At 44.9% G+C, this 19,791-nt stretch overlaps 2 protein-coding genes across 2 annotated transcripts in view; one reads left to right on the top strand and one right to left on the bottom strand.

Moving 5' to 3' along the window:
• LOC115144814 (leucine-rich repeat and transmembrane domain-containing protein 2-like) overlaps positions 1 to 4,324 on the top strand; it is a 23,425-nt gene extending 19,101 nt beyond the window's left edge. The window contains exons 6-7 of the mRNA XM_065002734.1: positions 1,932 to 2,612; positions 2,796 to 4,324. Of these exons, the coding sequence (XP_064858806.1) occupies positions 1,932 to 2,612; positions 2,796 to 3,313 (1,199 nt within the window). The 3' untranslated portion in view covers positions 3,314 to 4,324. The remainder of the gene's footprint in view (positions 1 to 1,931; positions 2,613 to 2,795) is intronic.
• LOC115144843 (voltage-dependent calcium channel subunit alpha-2/delta-4-like) overlaps positions 1 to 19,791 on the bottom strand; it is a 91,041-nt gene that overhangs the window by 35,836 nt on the left and 35,414 nt on the right. Inside the window, exons 16-25 of the mRNA XM_065003024.1 lie at positions 15,975 to 16,061; positions 14,450 to 14,521; positions 13,784 to 13,845; positions 13,604 to 13,671; positions 12,201 to 12,246; positions 11,912 to 12,009; positions 9,524 to 9,617; positions 9,281 to 9,373; positions 6,989 to 7,131; positions 6,387 to 6,458 (exon numbers count right to left, since the gene is read on the bottom strand). Coding sequence (XP_064859096.1) covers positions 6,387 to 6,458; positions 6,989 to 7,131; positions 9,281 to 9,373; positions 9,524 to 9,617; positions 11,912 to 12,009; positions 12,201 to 12,246; positions 13,604 to 13,671; positions 13,784 to 13,845; positions 14,450 to 14,521; positions 15,975 to 16,061 — 835 coding nt within the window. The remainder of the gene's footprint in view (positions 1 to 6,386; positions 6,459 to 6,988; positions 7,132 to 9,280; positions 9,374 to 9,523; positions 9,618 to 11,911; positions 12,010 to 12,200; positions 12,247 to 13,603; positions 13,672 to 13,783; positions 13,846 to 14,449; positions 14,522 to 15,974; positions 16,062 to 19,791) is intronic.

The raw sequence follows: 19,791 nt of genomic DNA, 5'->3' as shown, positions 1-19,791 counted from the left end.
GGAGCTTATGTTTTATTTCACTTTGACCTGCATTGTTGGAGCTCGGAGCTTAGTTTTATTTCACTTTGACCTGCATTGTTGGAGCTCGGAGCTTATGTTTTATTTCACTTTGACCTGCATTGTTGGAGCTCGGAGCTTATGTTTTATTTCACTTTGACCTGCATTGTTGGAGCTCGGAGCTTATGTTTTTTTTTTGTTTCTTGCAACCCTGTACATGTGACTATTAAACTTCTAATCTAATCTACTCCAGAACTTTCTGTACGTACAATATATTTGTTTTAGATTGCTTAGATTTACAGTGAGGGAAAAAAGTTCCGCTGCTGATTTTGTACGTTTGCCCACTGACAAAGAAATGATCAGTCTATAATTTTAATGGTAGGTTTATTTGAACAGTGAGAGACAGAATAACAAAAAAATCCAGAAAAACGCATGTCAAAAATGTTATAAATTGATTAGCATTTTAATGAGGGAAAACAGTATTTGACCCCCTCTCAATCAGAAAGATTTCTGGCTCCCAGGTGTCTTTTATACAGGTTGAGATTAGGAGCATACTCTTAAAAAAGGGAGTGCTCCTAATCTCAGTTTGTTACCTGTATAAAATACACCTGTCCACAGAAGCAATCAATCAATCAGATTCCAAACTCTCCACCATGGCCAAGACCAAAGATCTCTCCAAGGATGTCAGGGACAAGATTGTAGACCTACACAAGGCTGGAATGGGCTACAAGACCATTGCCAAGCAGCTTGGTAAGAAGGTGACAGTTGGTGCGATTATTCGCAAATGGAAGAAACACAAAAGAACTGTCAATCTCCCCCAGCCTGGGGCTCCATGCAAGATCTCACCTCATGGAGTTACAATGGTCATGAGAATGGTGAGGAATCAGCTCAGAACTACACGGGAGGATCTTGTCAATGATTTCAAGGCAGCTGGGACCATAGTCACGAAGAAACAATTGGTAACACACTACGCCGTGAAGGACTGAAATCCTGCAGCGCCCGCAAGGTCCCCCTGCTCAAGAAAGCACATATACATGTCCATCTGAAGTTAGCCAATGAACATCTGAATGATTCAGAGGACAACTGGGTGAAAGTGTTGTGGTCAGATGAGACCAAAATGGAGCTATTTGGCATCAACTCAACTCACTATGTTTGGAGGAGGAGGAATGCTGCCTATGACCCCAAGAACACCATCCCCACTGTCAAACATGGAGGTGGAAACATTATGCTTTGGGGGTGTTTTTCTGCTAAGGGGACAGGACAACTTCACCGCATCAAAGGGACGATGGACGGGGCCATGTACGGTCAAATCTTGGGTGAGAACCTCCTTCCCTCAGCCAGGGCATTGAAAATGGGTCGTGGATGGGTATTCCAGCATGACAATGACCCAAAACACACGGCCAAGGCAACAAAGGAGTGGCTCAAGAAGAAGCACATTAAGGTCCTGGAGTGGCATAGCCAGTCCCCAGACCTTAATCCCATAGAAAATCTGTGGAGGGAGCTGAAGGTTCGAGTTGCCAAAACGTCAGCCTCAAAACCTTAATGACTTGGAGAAGATCTGCAAAGAGGAGTGGGACAAAATCCCTCCTGAGATGTGTGCAAACCTGGTGGCCAACTACAAGAAACGTCTGACCTCTGTGATTGCCAACAAGGGTTTTGCCACCAAGTACTAAGTCATGTTTTGCAGAGAGGTCAAATACTTATTGACCTCATTAAAATGCAAATCAATTTATAACATTGTTGACATGCGTTTTTCTGGATTTTTTTGTTGTTATTCTGTCTCTCACTGTTCAAATAAACCTACCATTAAAATTATAGACTCTATCATTTCTTTGTCAGTGGGCAAACGTACAAAATCAGCAGGGGATCAAATACTTTTTCCCCTCACTGTATCAAAGTCCTCTTCCTAAAGCCCTCTTCTTCTCTCTCCCCAGTCTTTGCAGCCCTGCCCAGTCTGCTGCTAGTACTCCTGGGTCTGCTAGAGGCAGCTAGCGGTTGTCCCACTGTGTGCATCTGCAACAGCAACGGCACAGACTGTACAGGCCTGGCTCTGCTCTCCCTAACCACCATCCTGCCCCTGCTGCCCCAGGACACCCGCACCCTCCGCCTGTCCCACAACAACCTCTCCTCCCTGGGCGACGGGGCCCTGTCCAACCTCAGCGCTCTGGAGCTCCTGGACCTTTCTGACAACCACCTCTCCAGCCTGCAACCAGGGTCTTTCTCCGGCCTCAGCGGCCTGCAGTGGCTCAACCTCTCAGGGAACTACCTGGGTGACTGCCTCCTACTTACCCCTACAGTCCCCAGTAACCAGACGGAGGTTACCCAGTGTAACGATAGTCGCTGGGGGTTGAGCCGAGAGCTGTTCCAGGGTCTTTGGATACTGAAAGGGCTGGATTTGTCTCTGAATGGCCTGGTAGTTTTTCCCAATGGGCTGCTGGACGGGCTCCAGGGCCTGGCCTGGCTGTCTCTGACTGGAAACAAGCTGCGGAGCCTGGACAGAGCCACCTTCCAGCCCCTGGGCAGCCTGCTGAGCCTCCAACTGGCAGGCAACCCTTGGGAGTGTGACTGCAACCTGAGGGACTTCAAGCACTGGATGGAGTGGCTGCTGTACAGACGTCAGTGTTATGTTGTGTATTGCTTCAGGCTTACAGTGTTTCATGTACAGTCAAGTCAGTTTGGCCTTTGTTCCATGTCATGTACTAGGCTGATACTGTGTCATGTATGTTATTGGTCTGTAAATGAGCTTGATTATCTATTGATCTTGCTAGAGATCCACTAGATCCCTATGTGTGTTTCAGACGGACAGGTGGATGCTGTGAAGTGCAACCTACCGAAGGAGCTGAGGGGGCGGGACATCCGCAGCATCCCCATAGAGATGTTCAACTACTGCCTGCAGTTGGAGTACCAGGCCAGTGTCCCTGGCTACGACGGGCCCCGTGGGGGGCGCCCACCCTGTGTCGGTCGGATCAATGTGCCCATGAACGGGCCCCAGGCCAACCAAGAGGACTGTGTACGCCAGCGCTACCAGCCCATTAGCGTGCGCAGGGCCTGGGGGACTCAGATCGTGGCGGCATGTGTGTGTGGTGTGGTGTGTGTGATGATGGTGGTGGCGGCCACCTACGGCTGTATCTACGCCTCTCTCATGGCCAAGTACCAGAGGGAGCTGAAGAACACATGGCAGCCATTGATGGCTGGGGAGGGAGGGGAGGAGACAGACGTAGAGGACGGCGTCTTTCCTTCCTCCCCAACATCCCCAGCTGAGCCAGAACCAGAGTCCAGTCCCATAGTCCATACATACAGAATAACAGGCTTTTGACCTTTGTTTCTCTGACTGGCTGACATTCCTGTTGCAAGGATTCAGGGGGGGCTGCATTCCCTAACTGTGTGTCTTACTACTCAGTGCTCCAGGGCATTCTAGACTAGGGAATGTATAGAGCTGAGAAAGCGTATCTCTGCTGCACTTTGCTGGTGTTCGAGGCATACCGACATAATCGTACAGTTGATCGTCAAATGGAAAACTGGATCTCTGCATTGCTTCAAGACGTGTGGATGCTACGTGATTGGTTCTTTAGTCAGCTCTCCAACTGTTTGGGGGAGGTTCTGGTACCTCTGCACCTTGGTTCAAAGACTTTCCTAGAAATCGTCTTTGAAATCCATTATTATTGTACGTTTATTCCTTGATCCGACTTTCCATCAAAGTTATTTGTGTTTCAAGCTAAAAATGCCAATCGATCAAGTCCCTGTCTAATGTAATGTATCTGCTCCTAACGTTTTGATATAAAAGCCCAGGTTAACAATCCCAGTAGTGGTTGTCGCTCAAATAGTTATAGTACACATGAATGTACAAGAATATAGTACACAATGTTCTGTGGAATCAGTGTTAGACAGATGCAGTCTTGTGTATCAGACCTGTGCTCACGTGCAGTGACTCAATCCTCTCTCTACTAAATGAATATTTCCAAGTCATATCAATGTTCATATCTGTACAGAGTAAGCCTGCTTTCAAAGCCATACAATACAACAGCAAACTACTGACCTCTAGAGGATATTATGATAACAGCAGCTGAAGAGAGTCAGTCCCATGGCTAGCAGCCATATTCATTGCGAACTGAATCTAGTTGGCAACTATTTCCATTTAACCATTTTGAACTGTCAAAGAGATCAGCACTGACCTAGAAACATGTACATATATCAGTATCTCATTAGTCCTTTAATCGTTATTTCTGTCTCTGTGTTAACATTACACATTTTCTCTTAAGTTTTGCTCAAGAAATAACGATAATGTGATATTCTGTTAATCATGCTGATGACAATAAAGCATTTATTTATCTAACCTTGCCCATCACAATTTATTCCAGCTCATGTAAGCATCCCCAACATTTTTGTGACAGGATATGAAAAAAGGTAATGAAGATAAAGCTCATGATGATGAGGAAACTAGAGGTTGACCGATTAATTAGGGCCGATTTCAAGTTTTCATAACAATCGGAAATCGGTATTTTTGGACACCGAGTGGCCGATTTAAAAAATACTTTTGTTGACAACTTTTTTTTAAACTAGGCAAGTCAGTTAAAATAAGAACAAATTCTTATTTTCAATGCATATAATCGATGTGGTGAGCATTCGTGAAAAAGGGCTGTCATTGCTCCAACATCTACCTAACCATAAAAATCAATGCCTTTCTTAAAATCAATACACAAGTATATATTTTTAAACCTGCATATTTAGTTAATATTGCCTGCTAACATGAATTTCTTTTAACTAGAGAAAATGTGTCACTTCTCTTGCAACAGAGTCAGGGTATGTGCAGCAGTTTGAGCTGCCTGGCTCGTTGTGAACTGTGTGAAGACTATTTCTTCCTAACAAAGACAACTTTGCCAAACGGGGATGATTTAACAAAAGTGCATTTGCGAAAAAAGCAAAATCGATGCACAACTGTACCTAACCATAAACATCAATGCCTTTCTTAAAATCAATACACAGAAGTATATATTTTTAAACCTGCATATTTAGCTAAAAGAAATCCAGGTTAGCAGGCAATATTAACCAGGTGAAATTGTGTCACTTCTCTTGCGTTCATTGCACGCAGAGTCAGGGTATATGCAACAGTTTGGGCCACCTGGCTAGTTGCGAACTAATTTGCCAGAATTTTACGTAATTATGACATAACATTGAAGGTTGTGCAATGTAACAGGAATATTTAGACTTATGGATGCCACCCGTTAGATAAAATACGGAACGGTTCCCTATTTCACTGACAGAATAAACGTTTTGTTTTCGAGATGATAGTTTTCGGATTCGACCATATTAATGACCTAAGGCTCGTATTTCTGTGTGTTATTATGTTATAATTAAGTCTATCATTTGATAGAGCAGTCTGACTGAGCGTTGGTAGGCACCAGCAGGCTCATAAGCATTCATTCAAACAGCACTTTTGTGCGTTTTGCCAGCAGCTCTTCGCAATGCTTCAAGCATTGCTCTGTTTATGACTTCAAGCCTATCAACTCCCGAGATTAGGCTGGTGTAACTGATGTGAAATGGCTAGCTAGTTAGCGGGGTGCGCGCTAATAGCGTTTCAAACGTCACTCGCTCTGAGACTTGGAGTAGTTGTTCCCCTTGCTCTGCATCGGTAACGCTGCTTCGAGGGTGGCTGTTGTCGATGTGAGGAGAGGGACGGAATCTACACTGTTACACTGGCAATACTAAAGTGCCTATAAGAACATCCAATAGTCAAAGGTATATGAAATGCAAATGGTATAGAGATAAATAGTCCTATAATTCCTATAATAACTACAACCTAAAACTTCTTACCTGGGAATATTGAAGACTCATGATAAAAAGGAACCACCAGCTCATGTTCTGAGCAAGGAACTTAAACGTTAGCTTTCTAACATGGCACATATTGCACTTTTACTTTCTTCTCCAACACTTTGTTTTTGCATTATTTAAACCAAATTGAACATGTTTCATTATTTATTTGAGGCTAAATTGATTTTATTGATGTATTATATTAATTCAGTATTGTTGTAATTGTCATTATTACAAAAAAAAAAAAATATTGTCCGATTAATCGGTATCGGCTTTTTTTGGTCCTCCAATAATCGGTACCGGTATCGGCGTTGAAAGATCATATTTGGTCGACCTCTAGTGAAAACCATCACATACACTTAACAGTAACCTTCCTCTTCTAGGGACCTTCACAAGACACATGGAGCGCTTCCCTCGCCACAAGCCAAAAGTGTGTCAAACATTTAGCAGTAGCACCACAGAGAATACTACTAAAGTTATGGACACTTCAATACACGTAGAAGCCACAAGAGGCATTAACGCCTCCAGGATGAGTGTTAAGCAGCTCAACATTTCAGAGAAAGTAAAAGTCAGAAGCTTACCTCCAGCCATGGCCATCTTGCCTCCCGATGACACAGTCACAGCTGTGGCGGCTATGACATACTTTGACGCCCCTGTCACAAGACGAACAACCAATCAACAATCAGTCTAACACAACCTTTGAGCTTCTGTAGGTCTGGGTTGATTTTCCCAAAAACATAATGATTGTCTTTAGCAATAAGAGCATCGTTGGTCCGTTGCCGAAGTTACCAGTAGACTTCAGATTCTCTTAGTGATAAAGATGATCATTATGTGTTGGGGAAACTCACCGCTGTTCCGTTATAATATCATGTCAAGAGGAATAATCAAATATTAGCAGAGTTGGGGTCAATTTCAGCCAGTTGGAGCTGTACATGGAATTTCTCAAATTTCTCCATTAAATTCCTAAATTGACTTGGTAGAAGACGTAATTCACTAGACTGATGCTAGGTCTGTTTGTGTTGTCTTGCCAACTCCTAGTGTCATTGTCACAGCAAGCATTGCCAAGACAGCTCAAACCGATCTGGGATTAGGCTAGGGATGGACCTCAACCATGGATGATAGGGATGGACCTCAACCATGGATGATAGGGATGGACCCCAACCCTGGATGATAGGGATGGTACCTGTCTTGTCTCTGTTGTCTTTGTCCTCCACAGGCATGTAGTAGATGAAGCGTCCAGGGGGGTTCTCCATGGCCAGGCGGTACCACAGGGGGAAATGGTCCACGGTAAACAGGTTGTCCTTATCAGCTGGAGTCAAGAACTTTCTGTAGAGCAGGAAGTAGTTAAGAGAGTTTAGAGCAAACTCCTGAGACCTATTCATTAGCGCACACTGTAGCAAAACTTTTGCAAAGGAAAAACAAGTGTTTCATATTGGACAAGTTCAGGTACTGACTGCCTGTTTCTTTCATTTGGTTCCTAGTGAACACTTTCCTGCTTAAAGGACACAGGCTGTAATATGGACCAACTCTGTAGGGCTAATGTAGGCTAACTCTGTAGGGCTAATGTAGACTGTAATGTGTTAACTCTGTAGGGCTAATGTAGGCTAACTCTAGGGCTAATGGAGGCTGTAATATGGGCTAACTCTGTAGGGCTAATGTAGTCTGTAATATGGACCAACTCTGTAGGGCTAATGTAGGCTAACTCTGTAGGGCTAATGTAGGCTAACTCTGTAGGGCTAATGGAGGCTGTAATATGGACCAACTCTGTAGGGCTAATGTAGGCTAACTCTGTAGGGCTAATGTAGGCTAACTCTGTAGGGCTAATGTAGGCTGTAATATGGGCTAACTCTGTAGGACTAATGTAGGCTGTAATATGGACCAACTCTGTAGGGCTAATGTAGGCTAACTCTGTAGGGCTAATGTAGGCTGTAATATGGACCAACTCTGTAGGGCTAATGTAGGCTAACTCTAGGGCTAATGTAGGCTAACTCTGTAGGGCTAATGTAGGCTGTAATATGGGTTAACTCTGTAGGACTAATGTAGGCTGTAATATGGACCAACTCTGTAGGGCTAATGTAGGCTAACTCTAGGGCTAATGTAGGCTAACTCTGTAGGGCTAATGTAGGCTGTAATATGGGTTAACTCTGTAGGACTAATGTAGGCTGTAATATGGGCTAACTCTGTCGGGCTAATGTAGTCTGTAATATGGACCAACTCTGTAGGGCTAATGTAGTCTGTAATATGGACCAACTCTGTAGGGCTAATGTAGGCTGTAATATGGACCAACTCTGTAGGGCTAATGGAGGCTGTAATATGGACCAACTCTGTAGGGCTAATGTAGGCTGTAATATGGGCTAACTCTGTAGGACTAATGTAGGCTAACTCTAGGGCTAATGGAGGCTGTAATATGGACCAACTCTGTAGGGCTAATGTAGGCTGTAATATGGGCTAACTCTGTAGGGCTAATGTAGTCTGTAATATGGACCAACTCTGTAGGGCTAATGTAGGCTGTAATATGGACCAACTCTGTAGGGCTAATGTAGTCTGTAATATGGACCAACTCTGTAGGGCTAATGTAGGCTGTAATATGGACCAACTCTGTAGGGCTAATGTAGGCTGTAATATGGACCAACTCTGTAGGGCTAATGTAGTCTGTAATATGGACCAACTCTGTAGGGCTAATGTAGTCTGTAATATGGACCAACTCTGTAGGGCTAATGTAGGCTGTAATATGGACCAACTCTGTAGGGCTAATGGAGGCTGTAATATGGACCAACTCTGTAGGGCTAATGTAGGCTGTAATATGGACCAACTCTGTAGGGCTAATGTAGTCTGTAATATGGGTTAACTCTGTAGGACTAATGTAGGCTAACTCTAGGGCTAATGGAGGCTGTAATAGGGGCTAACTCTGTAGGGCTAATGCAGACTGTAATATGGGCTAACTGTGCAGGGCTAATGTAGTCTGTAATGTGTTAACTCTGCAGGACTAATGTAGTCTGTAATGGGATAACTCTGTAGGGCAAATGTAGTCTGTAACGGGCTAACTCTGCAGGGCTAATGTAGTCTGTAATGGGTTAACTCTGTAGGGCAAATGTAGTCTGTTACGGGCTAACTCTGCAGGGCTAATGTAGTCTGTAATGGGTTAACTCTGTAGGGATAATGCAGACTGAAATAAGGGTTAACTGTGTAGGGCTAATGTAGGCTGTAATGGGCTAACTCTGTAGGGCTAATGTAGTCTGTAATGTGTTAACTCTGCAGGGCTAATGTAGTCTGTAATGGGATACCTCTGTAGGGCAAATGTAGTCTGTAACGGGCTAACTCTGCAGGGCTAATGTAGTCTGTAATGGGTTAACTCTGTAGGGATAATGTAGTCTGTAATGGGCTATCTCTGTAGAGCTAATGTAGTGTGTAATGTGTTAACTCTGCAGGGCTAATGTAGTCTGTAATGGGATAACTCTGGGGTAGTGTGACTCACTTGGCGACCCTGGTCTCTATGCCAGTGTATCTGGTAAGCCGGATAAGGCCAGAGCGGGTTCCCAGAAAGGCTGTCTCCACACCCATCTCCATCCTGAACACACACAAATACACAAATACACAGATTGGTATTTAATGCACTCAAGTACACATCCACACACATAAGCGCACACAAAACACACAACACACACACTAGCTAACATAAAAGGAAAGGAGTGAAAAACATATAATCTTGTAGTCTTACCCAGATGCATTGAGCATGATGGCCTGCCAGTAGGATTCTAAGGGGGCTGTCACTACGGCATCAAACAGAGTCTGCTGCAGCAGCACCTCGTCACCTGGGGGTCACAAACACTCAGTCAACATCAAGCAGAGTCTGCTGCAGCAGCACCTCGTCACCTGGGAGTCACAGACACTCAGTCAACATCAAACAGAGTCTGCTGCAGCAGCACCTCGTCACCTGGGAGTCACAGACACTCAGTCAACATCAAACAGAGTCTGCTGCAGCAGCACCTCGTCACCTGGAGGTCACAGACACTCAGTCAACATCAAGCAGAGTCTGCTGCAGCAGCACCTCGTCACCTGGGAGTAACAGACACTCAGTCAACATCAAGCAGAGTCTGCTGCAGCAGCACCTCGTCACCTGGGAGTCACAGACACTCAGTCAACATCAAACAGAGTCTGCTGCAGCAGCACCTCGTCACCTGGGAGTCACAGACACTCAGTCAACATCAAACAGAGTCTGCTGCAGCAGCACCTCGTCACCTGGGAGTCACAGACACTCAGTCAACATCAAACAGAGTCTGCTGCAGCAGCACCTCGTCACCTGGGAGTCACAGACACTCAGTCAACATCAAACAGAGTCTGCTGCAGCAGCACCTCGTCACCTGGGAGTCACAGACACTCAGTCAACATCAACTTGAAGTTTAGCAGATAATATACTTATATTATGTCTTCATAATAATCTCTATTGTCCCCATTAGCTGATAACCTCGCACAGGCAAGTCTTCCTGGGGATCCACAATACAGATGTTAGGGGTAATATCAGCGTGGGGTCAGGGTAACATCAGGATTGGGGTTTGGGTAACATCAGAGTTAGGGTAACATCAGCATTAGGGTAACATCAGCGTTGGGGTTATGGTAACATCAGCGTTAGGGTAACATCAGCGTTAGGGTAACATCAGCGTTGGGGTTAGGGGAACATCAGCGTTGGGGTTAGGGTAACATGAGCATTGGGGATAGGGTAGCATCAGCATTGGGGTTAGGGTATCATCAACATTGGGGTTAGGTTAACATCAGCATCAGGGTTAGGATAATATCAGCGTTGGGGTTAGGGTAACATCAGCGTTGGGGTTAGGGTAACATGAGCATTGGGGATAGGGTAGCATCAGCATTGGGGTTAGGGTATCATCAACATTGGGGTTAGGTTAACATCAGCATCAGGGTTAGGATAACATCAGCGTTGGGGTTAGGGTAACATCAGTGTTAGGGTTAGGGTAACATCAGCGTTAGGGTTAGGGTCAAATCAGCTTTGGGGCTAGGGTTACATCAGTATTGGGGTTAGGGTCCCATCAGCGTTGGGGTTAGGGTCCCATCAGTGTTGGGGTTAGGGTCACATCAGTTTTGGGGTTAGGGTCACATGCACGTTGGGGTTAGAGAAACATCAGTGTTAGAGTTAGGGAAACATCAGCGTTGGGGTTAGGGTATTATCAGAGTTAGGGTAACATCAGCGGTAGTATCAGTGCAACATCAGCGATAGGCTTAGGGTTAGGGTAACGTTAATGTTGGGGTTAGGGTAACATCAGCGTTGGGGTTAGAGAAACATCAGCGTTAGCGTTAGGGTAACATCAGCGTTGGGGTTAGGGTAACATCAGCGTTGGGTTTAGGGTAACATCAGCGTTGGGGTTAGGGTAACATCAGCGTTGGGGTTAGGGTAACATCAGCGTTGGGGTTAGGGTAACATCAGCGTTAGCGTTAGGGTAACATCAGCGTTGGGGTTAGGGTAACATCAGCGTTGGGTTTAGGGTAACATCAGCGTTGGGGTTAGGGTAACATCAGCGTTGGGGTTAGGGTAACATCAGCGTTGGGGTTAGGGTAACATCAGCGTTGGGGTTAGGGTAACATCAGCGTTGGGGTTAGGGTAACATCAGCGTTAGCGTTAGGGTAACATCAGCGTTGGGGTTAGGGTAACATCAGCGTTAGCGTTAGGGTAACATCAGCGTTGGGGTTAGGGTAACATCAGCGTTGGGGTTAGGGTAACATCAGCGTTGGGGTTAGGGTAACATCAGCGTTGGGGTTAGGGTAACATCAGTGTTGGGGTTAGGGTAACATCAGCGTTGGGGTTAGGGTAACATCAGCGTTAGAGTTAGGGAAACATCAGCGTTGGGGTTAGGGTAACATCAGCGTTGGGGTTAGGGTAACATCAGTGTTGGGGTTAGGGTAACATCAGCGTTGGGGTTAGGGTAACATCAGCGTTAGAGTTAGGGAAACATCAGCGTTGGGGTTAGGGTAACATCAGCGTTAGGGTTAGGGTAACATCAGCGTTAGGATATCATCAGCGTTGGGGTTAGGGTTAGTGGTTGAATAAGTATAAGTATTTATCTATGGAGCAGGCTGTAGAGAAAGTACTCACACTCCAGGTCAGGCTCCTTCCCCTGCAGGTAGCGAATGACAGCCTGAAGCTGAGAGTATTTGCGGTGGTGAGGATCAATGTCTGTCTCACAATACGTCCTGAACGGAAAGACAATGGGGGTTTCACTCCATGGAGGGCCATTTAAGGCCAATAAATTATTACAGTCCAATACTCCATCATTTAGGGTGTTACATTTCAGTAAATGTATTTAGAGGATTAACAGTCCAATAATATATCATTTATACTATTACAGTCAATACTTTATTTGTTAGTATTTATCCATGCTTACCACTCATTGGATATGGATAGATCAGGGGACGTCAGGTCATGCAGGCCTGAGTGGAGATTGGATGCAACCAGTAAATAAATCAGATAGTTCTGCAGTAAATGAGTGGCAGAGAGAGTGGCCAGTAGCAGTAGAGCGGGGCAGATGAGAGGCAGAGAGAGTGGCCAGTAGCAGCAGAGCGGGGCAGATGAGTGGGAGAGAGAGTGGCCAGTAGCAGCAGAGCGGGGAAGATGAGTGGGAGAGAGAGTGGCCAGTAGCAGTAGAGCAGGGCAGATGAGAGGCAGAGAGAGTGGCCAGTAGCAGCAGAGCGGGGCAGATGAGAGGCAGAGAGAGTGGCCAGTAGCAGTAGAGAAGGGCAGATGAGAGGCAGAGAGAGTGGCCAGTAAGCAGCAGAGCGGGGCAGATGAGTGGGAGAGAGAGTGGCCAGTAGCAGCAGAGCGGGGCAGATGAGTGGGAGAGAGAGTGGCCAGTAGCACTAGAGCGGGGCAGATGAGAGGCAGAGAGAGTGGCCAGTAGCAGTAGAGCGGGGCAGATGAGAGGCAGAGAGAGTGGCCAGTAGCAGCAGAGCGGGGCAGATGAGAGGCAGAGAGAGTGGCCAGTAGCAGTAGAGCGGGGCAGATGAGAGACAGAGAGAGTGGCCAGTAGCAGTAGAGGGGCAGATGAGGGCAGATGCAGTGGCAGAGAGAGTGGCCAGTAGCAGTAGAGCGGGGCAGATGAGAGGCAGAGAGAGTGGCCAGTAGCAGTAGTGCGGGGCAGATGAGAGGCAGAGAGAGTGGCCAGTAGCATTAGAGAGGGGCATATGAGTGGCAGAGAGAGTGGCCAGTAGCAGTAGAGCGGGGCAGATGAGAGGCAGAGAGAGTGGCCAGGAGCAGTAGATAGGGGCATATGAGTGGCAGAGAGAGTGGCCAGTAGCAGTAGAGCGGGGCAGATGAGTGGGAGAGAGAGTGGCCAGTAGCAGTAGAGCGGGGCAGATGAGAGGCAGAGAGAGTGGCCAGTAGCAGCAGAGCGGGGCAGATGAGAGGCAGAGAGAGTGGCCAGTAGCAGTAGAGCGGGGCAGATGAGTGGGAGAGAGAGTGGCCAGTAGCAGCAGAGCGGGGCAGATGAGTGGGAGAGAGAGTGGCCAGTAGCACTAGAGCGGGGCAGATGAGAGGCAGAGAGAGTGGCCAGTAGCAGTAGAGCGGGGCAGATGAGAGGCAGAGAGAGTGGCCAGTAGCAGTAGAGCGGGGCAGATGAGAGGCAGAGAGAGTGGCCAGTAGCAGTAGAGCGGGGCAGATGAGAGGCAGAGAGAGTGGCCAGTAGCAGTAGAGCGGGGCAGATGAGAGGCAGAGAGAGTGGCCAGTAGCAGTAGAGAGGTGCAGACGAGAGGCAGAGAGAGTGGCCAGTAGTGGCAGAGTGGGGAGACTTACCCTCTTCCACAGAGACTGTCCCCATGAACATCAGCTGTCCGTGACCCCTTGTCAGAACCATACCAAAACTGCAGAGGGAAATACATACAATAAAGGAGTGAGTGAGATGTTCATTGACTTCATTCAATGCAACAGGCCTATGACTACATACCACACTCGCTATCATAGCATCACACTTACCTGAATGGGGTGTCGTTGATGGTTGTGTAGAAATAGTCATTTGTTAAGAACAAAGGCCTTTTCTGTTGTGAAGAAAAAATTTGAATTGTGTTATGAGACAGTTAGAATCAATATAGTGTCTCTAGACCTCCGGGTTGACTCCCACAATTTTCAAATGTTCCGGCTTAACACGTCTGTACATAACAGAACATCAGTTTGGTATAGAGGAACTACGACACTGCCTACACCACTACCTTATCCACTTGAATACATTACAAATAATTGCTAGCGAGATGGAGATCACGGAGGGTATTTTTAACGAGTGCATTTTGCAAGTGTCTAATTTGCATCAACTACCTTCACTTGTACCACTGCAAAGGTTTTGCCTGCCTAGTTTCGAATCGCAACGTTCTGTCATGTCTGCCTCCTGATTAGTTAGGAGAGTTTTTCTTCACTTATTGAAGTTGATGTTGTTAGGAGAATTTTTCTTCACTTATTGAAGTTGAAGTTGTTAGGAGAATTTTTCTTCACTTATTGAAGTTGCCAAAAGAGTCCGTCATTGAAAGCAGAACCTAGTCACTGCTGTTGCCTAGGGTTGGGTGTACGAGACTACTATTAATATTCCATTAGGCATAAGGCATTGAGCCACATCTACCCCCCCCCCCACACACACAAGGTCCCACTCACCGCTTTGTCCACTGATGCTCTCACGTTTAAAGACAGAGTGCCCATCTCCCCTTTCACCATGGCTGTCCTTAGCTGGGAAAAACACACACAATAATGCACACAATCACTGTTGACCTTGAATTCAGTTACCTTACCAACACAATTACCCAACCAGCACTGTTAGAGCCCAGAACATACATGAATATATATTCATACCTAGAAAGGAGTTCTACTGTATTGCGAGAAATAGTAATGGCGTCTTTTGGAAGGCAATAACTCTGCCATGGCTCGTTGGGCAAAGCCTATGTTACTACTACTGTATACAACCCACTGTCTCCTCTATGTATTAATATTACTGTTACTACTATACTACCCACTGTCTCCTCTATGTATTAATATTACTGTTACTACTACTGTATACAACCCGCTGTCTCCTCTATGTATTAATATTACTGTTACTACTACTGTATACAACCCACTGTCTCCTCTATGTATTAATATTACTGTTACTACTACTGTATACAACCCACTGTCTCCTCTATGTATTAATATTACTGTTACTACTACTGTATACAACCCACTGTCTCCTCTATGTATTAATATTACTGTTACTACTACTGTATACAACCCACTGTCTCCTCTATGTATTAATATTACTGTTACTACTACTGTATACAACCCACTGTCTGTCTCTCTATGTATTAATATTACTGTTACTACTACTGTATACAACCCACTGTCTCCTCTATGTATTAATATTACTGTTACTACTATACTACTTACTGTCTCATCTATGTATTAATATTACTGTTACTACTACTGTATACAACCCACTGTCTCCTCTATGTATTAATATTACTGTTACTACTACTGTATACAACCCACTGTCTCCTCTATGTATTAATATTACTGTTACTACTATACTACCCACTGTCTCCTCTATGTATTAATATTACTGTTACTACTATACTACTTACTGTCTCATCTATGTATTAATATTACTGTTACTACTACTGTATACAACCCACTGTCTCCTCTATGTATTAATATTACTGTTACTACTACTGTATACAACCCACTGTCTCCTCTATGTATTAATATTACTGTTACTACTATACTACTTACTGTCTCATCTATGTATTAATATTACTGTTACTACTACTGTATACAACCCACTTTCTCCTCTATGTATTAATATTACTGTTACTACTACTGTATACAACCCACTGTCTCCTCTATGTATTAATATTACTGTTACTACTATACTACCCACTGTCTCCTCTATGTATTAATATTACTGTTACTACTATACTACTTACTGTCTCATCTATGTATTAATATTACTGTTACTACTACTGTATACAACCCACTGTCTCCTCTATGTATTAATATTACTGTTACTATACTACCCACTGTCTCCTCTATGTATTAATATTACTGTTACTACTATACTATTTACTGTCTCATCTATGTATTAATATTACTAATATATGACTCACCATCTCATCTATGTATTAATATTACTGTTAATATATATACCACTCACTATCTCATCTATGTCCTCCCACTCCACCTCAGCCAGGTCCACACTGTTGTAGTTAGGCTTGGGCTTCAGCGTCTTACCTTCTTTGTACTGTGGGACAGGAGAGGAGAAGATGAGGAAGATGACATGGGTGAAAAGAACCAGGAAGAGGACAGATACACGTTTTATATAGAACCTCAGCTGTGTCTGTCTGTCTGTCTGTCTGTCTGTCTGTCTGTCTGTCTGTCTGTCTGTCTGTCTGTCTGTCTGTCTGTCTGTCTGTCTGTCTGTCTGTCTGTCTGTCTGTCTGTCCGTCTGTCCGTCTGTCCGTCTGTCCGTCTGCTGTCTGTAATATGTGTTTATTCTCTAGGCTGAGCCAATCACTTAGGACAACTGTGTTTGATGGACATCTCCATGACATGGTATCCTGACTTCAAAGGCTCCATCTCCATGGCAACTGGCTCCAAAAGGAACAAGTAGGCTTATTATTGACCACATAACATGTTTGGTTTCTATGATTGTGTTTTTCTTCTTTATATTGATGTGAGTATTCATGTGTACTGTTGAAGTCAGAAGTTTACACAGACTTAGGTTGGAGTCATTAAGACTTGTTTTTCAACCACTTCACAAATTTCTTGTGACTATAGTTTTGGCAAGTTGGTTAGGACTTCGTGCATGACACAAGTACTTTTTCCAACAATTGTTTACAGACAGATTATTTAACTTATAATTCACTGTATCACAATTCCACTGGGTCAGAAGTTTACATACACTAAGTTGACTGTGCCTTTAAATAGTTTGGAAAATTCCTGAAAATTATGTCATGGCTTTAGAAGCTTCTGATAGGCTAATTGACATCATGAGAGTCAATTGGAGGTATACCTGTGGATGTATTTCAAGGCCTACCTTCAAACTCAGTGCCTCAAAAGAAATCAGCCAAGACCTCAGTCTGGTTCATCATTGGGAGTAATTTCCAAATGCCTGAAGGTACCACGTTCATCTGCACACACAATAGTACACAAGTATAAACACCATGGGACCACGCAGCCGTCATACCGCTCAGGAAGGAGACGCGTTCGGTCTCCTAGAGATGAATGCACTTTGATGCACAAAGTGCAAGTCAATCCCAGAACAACAGCAAATGACCTTGTGAAGATGCTGGAGGAAACAGCTACAAAAGTATCTATTTCCACAGTAAAACAAGTCCTATATCGACATAACCTGAAAGGCCGCTCAGCAAGGAAGAAGCCACTGCTTCAAAACCGCCATAAAAAAGCCAGACTACGGATTGCAACTGCACATGGGGACAAAGATCGTACTTTTTTGAGAAATGTCCTCTGATCTGATGAAACAAAAATATAACTGTTTGGCCATAATGTCCATCGTTATGTTTGGAGGAAAAAGGGGGAGGCTTGCAAGCCGAAGAACACCATCCCAACCGTGAAGCACAGGGGTGGCAGCATCATGTTGTGGGGGTGCTTTGCGGCAGGAGGGACTGGTGCACTTCACAAAATAGATGGCATCATGAGGAGGGAAAATTATGTGGATATATTGAAGCAAGACATCAGTCAAGAAGTTAAAGCTTGCTAACAAATGGGTCTTCCAAATGTACAATGACCCCAAGCATACTTCCAAAGTTGTGGCAAAATGGCTTAAGGACAACAAAGTCAAGGTATTAGAATGGCCATCACAAAACCCTGACCTCAATCCTATAGAACATTTGTGGACAGAACTGAAAAAAGTGTGTGCGAGCAAGAAGGCCAACAAACCTGACTCAGTTACACCAGCTCTGTCAGGAGGAATGGGCCAAAATTCACAGAACTTATTGTGGAAAGCTTGTGGAAGGCTACCCGAAATGTTTGACCCAAGTTAAACTATTTAAAGGCAATGCTACCAAATACTATTTGAGTGCAAGTAAACTTCTGACCCAATGCGAATGTGGTGAAAGAAATAAATGCTGAAATAAATAATTCTCTCTACTATTATTGAGATTTCACATTGAAGTGTAATTGATGTGTATAATATATATCGAAGAGTAATTGATGTGTATTTGATGTGTATTCATGTGTATACAGGGCACATCTGTGAAAGAGACCTTGGTCTCAGCATGACCCCCTGTCAAAATAAAGGTTCAATAAAACAGAAAATACCTTGGCACCCAGAATCACATTTTATGGTTGCCTGGGAGGGACAAGCTGAAGTTGCCCAATAAGAAAGGCTTGTTTTCATTATCTGTTGAAAAACATTTTGTCTACGGTGTACACTAATGAATACAACCCTCCACTGTGCTGCTCTAGGTGTTGAGCATGAGGCTGTCATTTGAGACTCTTTAACCATTTAATGAAATTATTCATGCTCTGTTCAATAACCAATCAGTGACCCCACACAAAATCTTCAAATTGATCATTGAGATGGTCTTTTGAGCGTGGCCACTGACTGTTTGAGTGTGGTCACTGACAAGAACAAAAACACAATGTGCCTTGCACCACCCTCCAACATCCTAAGCCCACAATACTGCATGCTCTTCCTACATCTCACACCATCTCAACATGACGACTGTCCAATAGGAGCTTGATCTATCTGTCTGTGATTTGTGGCATATTGCTGCCGGGAAAATATGTTTCTGTTTGATTCTTTTCACTATTTTCCTCCTAACTCTGCAAATGAACAGCTACCTTCTCATGGGATTGATGAGACTTAAACTTCTGGCAGCTGTCCTACACCTTACTAAACAATATGTTGACCCTGTTGATCTCCTACACTCAGCGTTCCCTGTTGATCTCCTACACTCAGCGTTCCCTGTTGATCTCCTACACTCAGCGTTCCCTGTTGATCTGCTACACTCAGCGTTCCCTGTTGATCTGCTACATTCAGCGTTCCCTGTTGATCTGCTACACTCAGCGTTCCCTGTTGATCTGCTACACTCAGCGTTCCCTGTTGATCTGCGTTCCCTGTTGATCTGCTACTCAGCGTTCCCATTCAGCGTTCCCTGATCTGATCTCCCTGCTACATTCAGCGTTCCCTGTTGATCTGCTACACTCAGCGTTCCCTGTTGATCTGCTACACTCAGCGTTCCCTGTTGATCTGCTACACTCAGCGTTCCCTGTTGATCTGCTACACTCAGCGTTCCCTGTTGATCTGCTACATTCAGCGTTCCCTGTTGATCTGCTACATTCAGCGTTCCCTGTTGATCTGCTACACTCAGCGTTCCCTGTTGATCTCCTACACTCAGCGTTCCCTGTTGATCTGCTACACTCAGTGTTCCCTGTTGATCTGCTACACTCAGCGTTCCCTGTTGATCTGCTACACTCAGCTGTTGATCTTCCCTGTTGATCTCCTACACTCAGCGTTCCCTGTTGATCTGCTACACTCAGCGTTCCCTGTTGATCTGCTACACTCAGCGTTCCCTGTTGATCTGCTACATTCAGCGTTCCCTGTTGATCTGCTACACTCAGCGTTCCCTGTTGATCTGCTACACTCAGCGTTCCCTGTTGATCTGCTACACTCAGCGTTCCCTGTTGATCTGCTACACATTCAGCGTTCCCTGTTGATCTGCTACACTCAGCGTTCCCTGTTGATCTGCTACACTCAGCGTTCCCTGTTGATCTGCTACACTCAGCGTTCCCTGTTGATCTGCTACACTCAGCGTTCCCTGTTGATCTGTTCCCTGTTGACACTCAGCGTTCCCTGTTGATCTGCTACACTCAGCTGTTGTTCCCTGTTGATCTGCTACACTCAGCGTTCCCTGTTGATCTGCTACACTCAGCGTTCCCTGTTGATCTGCTACACTCAGCGTTCCCTGTTGATCTGCTACACGTTCCCTGTTGATCTCAGCGTTCCC

Source organism: Oncorhynchus nerka, linkage group LG17, assembly GCF_034236695.1.
Source record: "Oncorhynchus nerka isolate Pitt River linkage group LG17, Oner_Uvic_2.0, whole genome shotgun sequence".
NCBI lineage: Eukaryota > Metazoa > Chordata > Actinopteri > Salmoniformes > Salmonidae > Oncorhynchus > Oncorhynchus nerka.
Note: the sequence above shows the minus strand (reverse complement) of the source record. Positions and strands in the feature narration are given on the sequence as shown.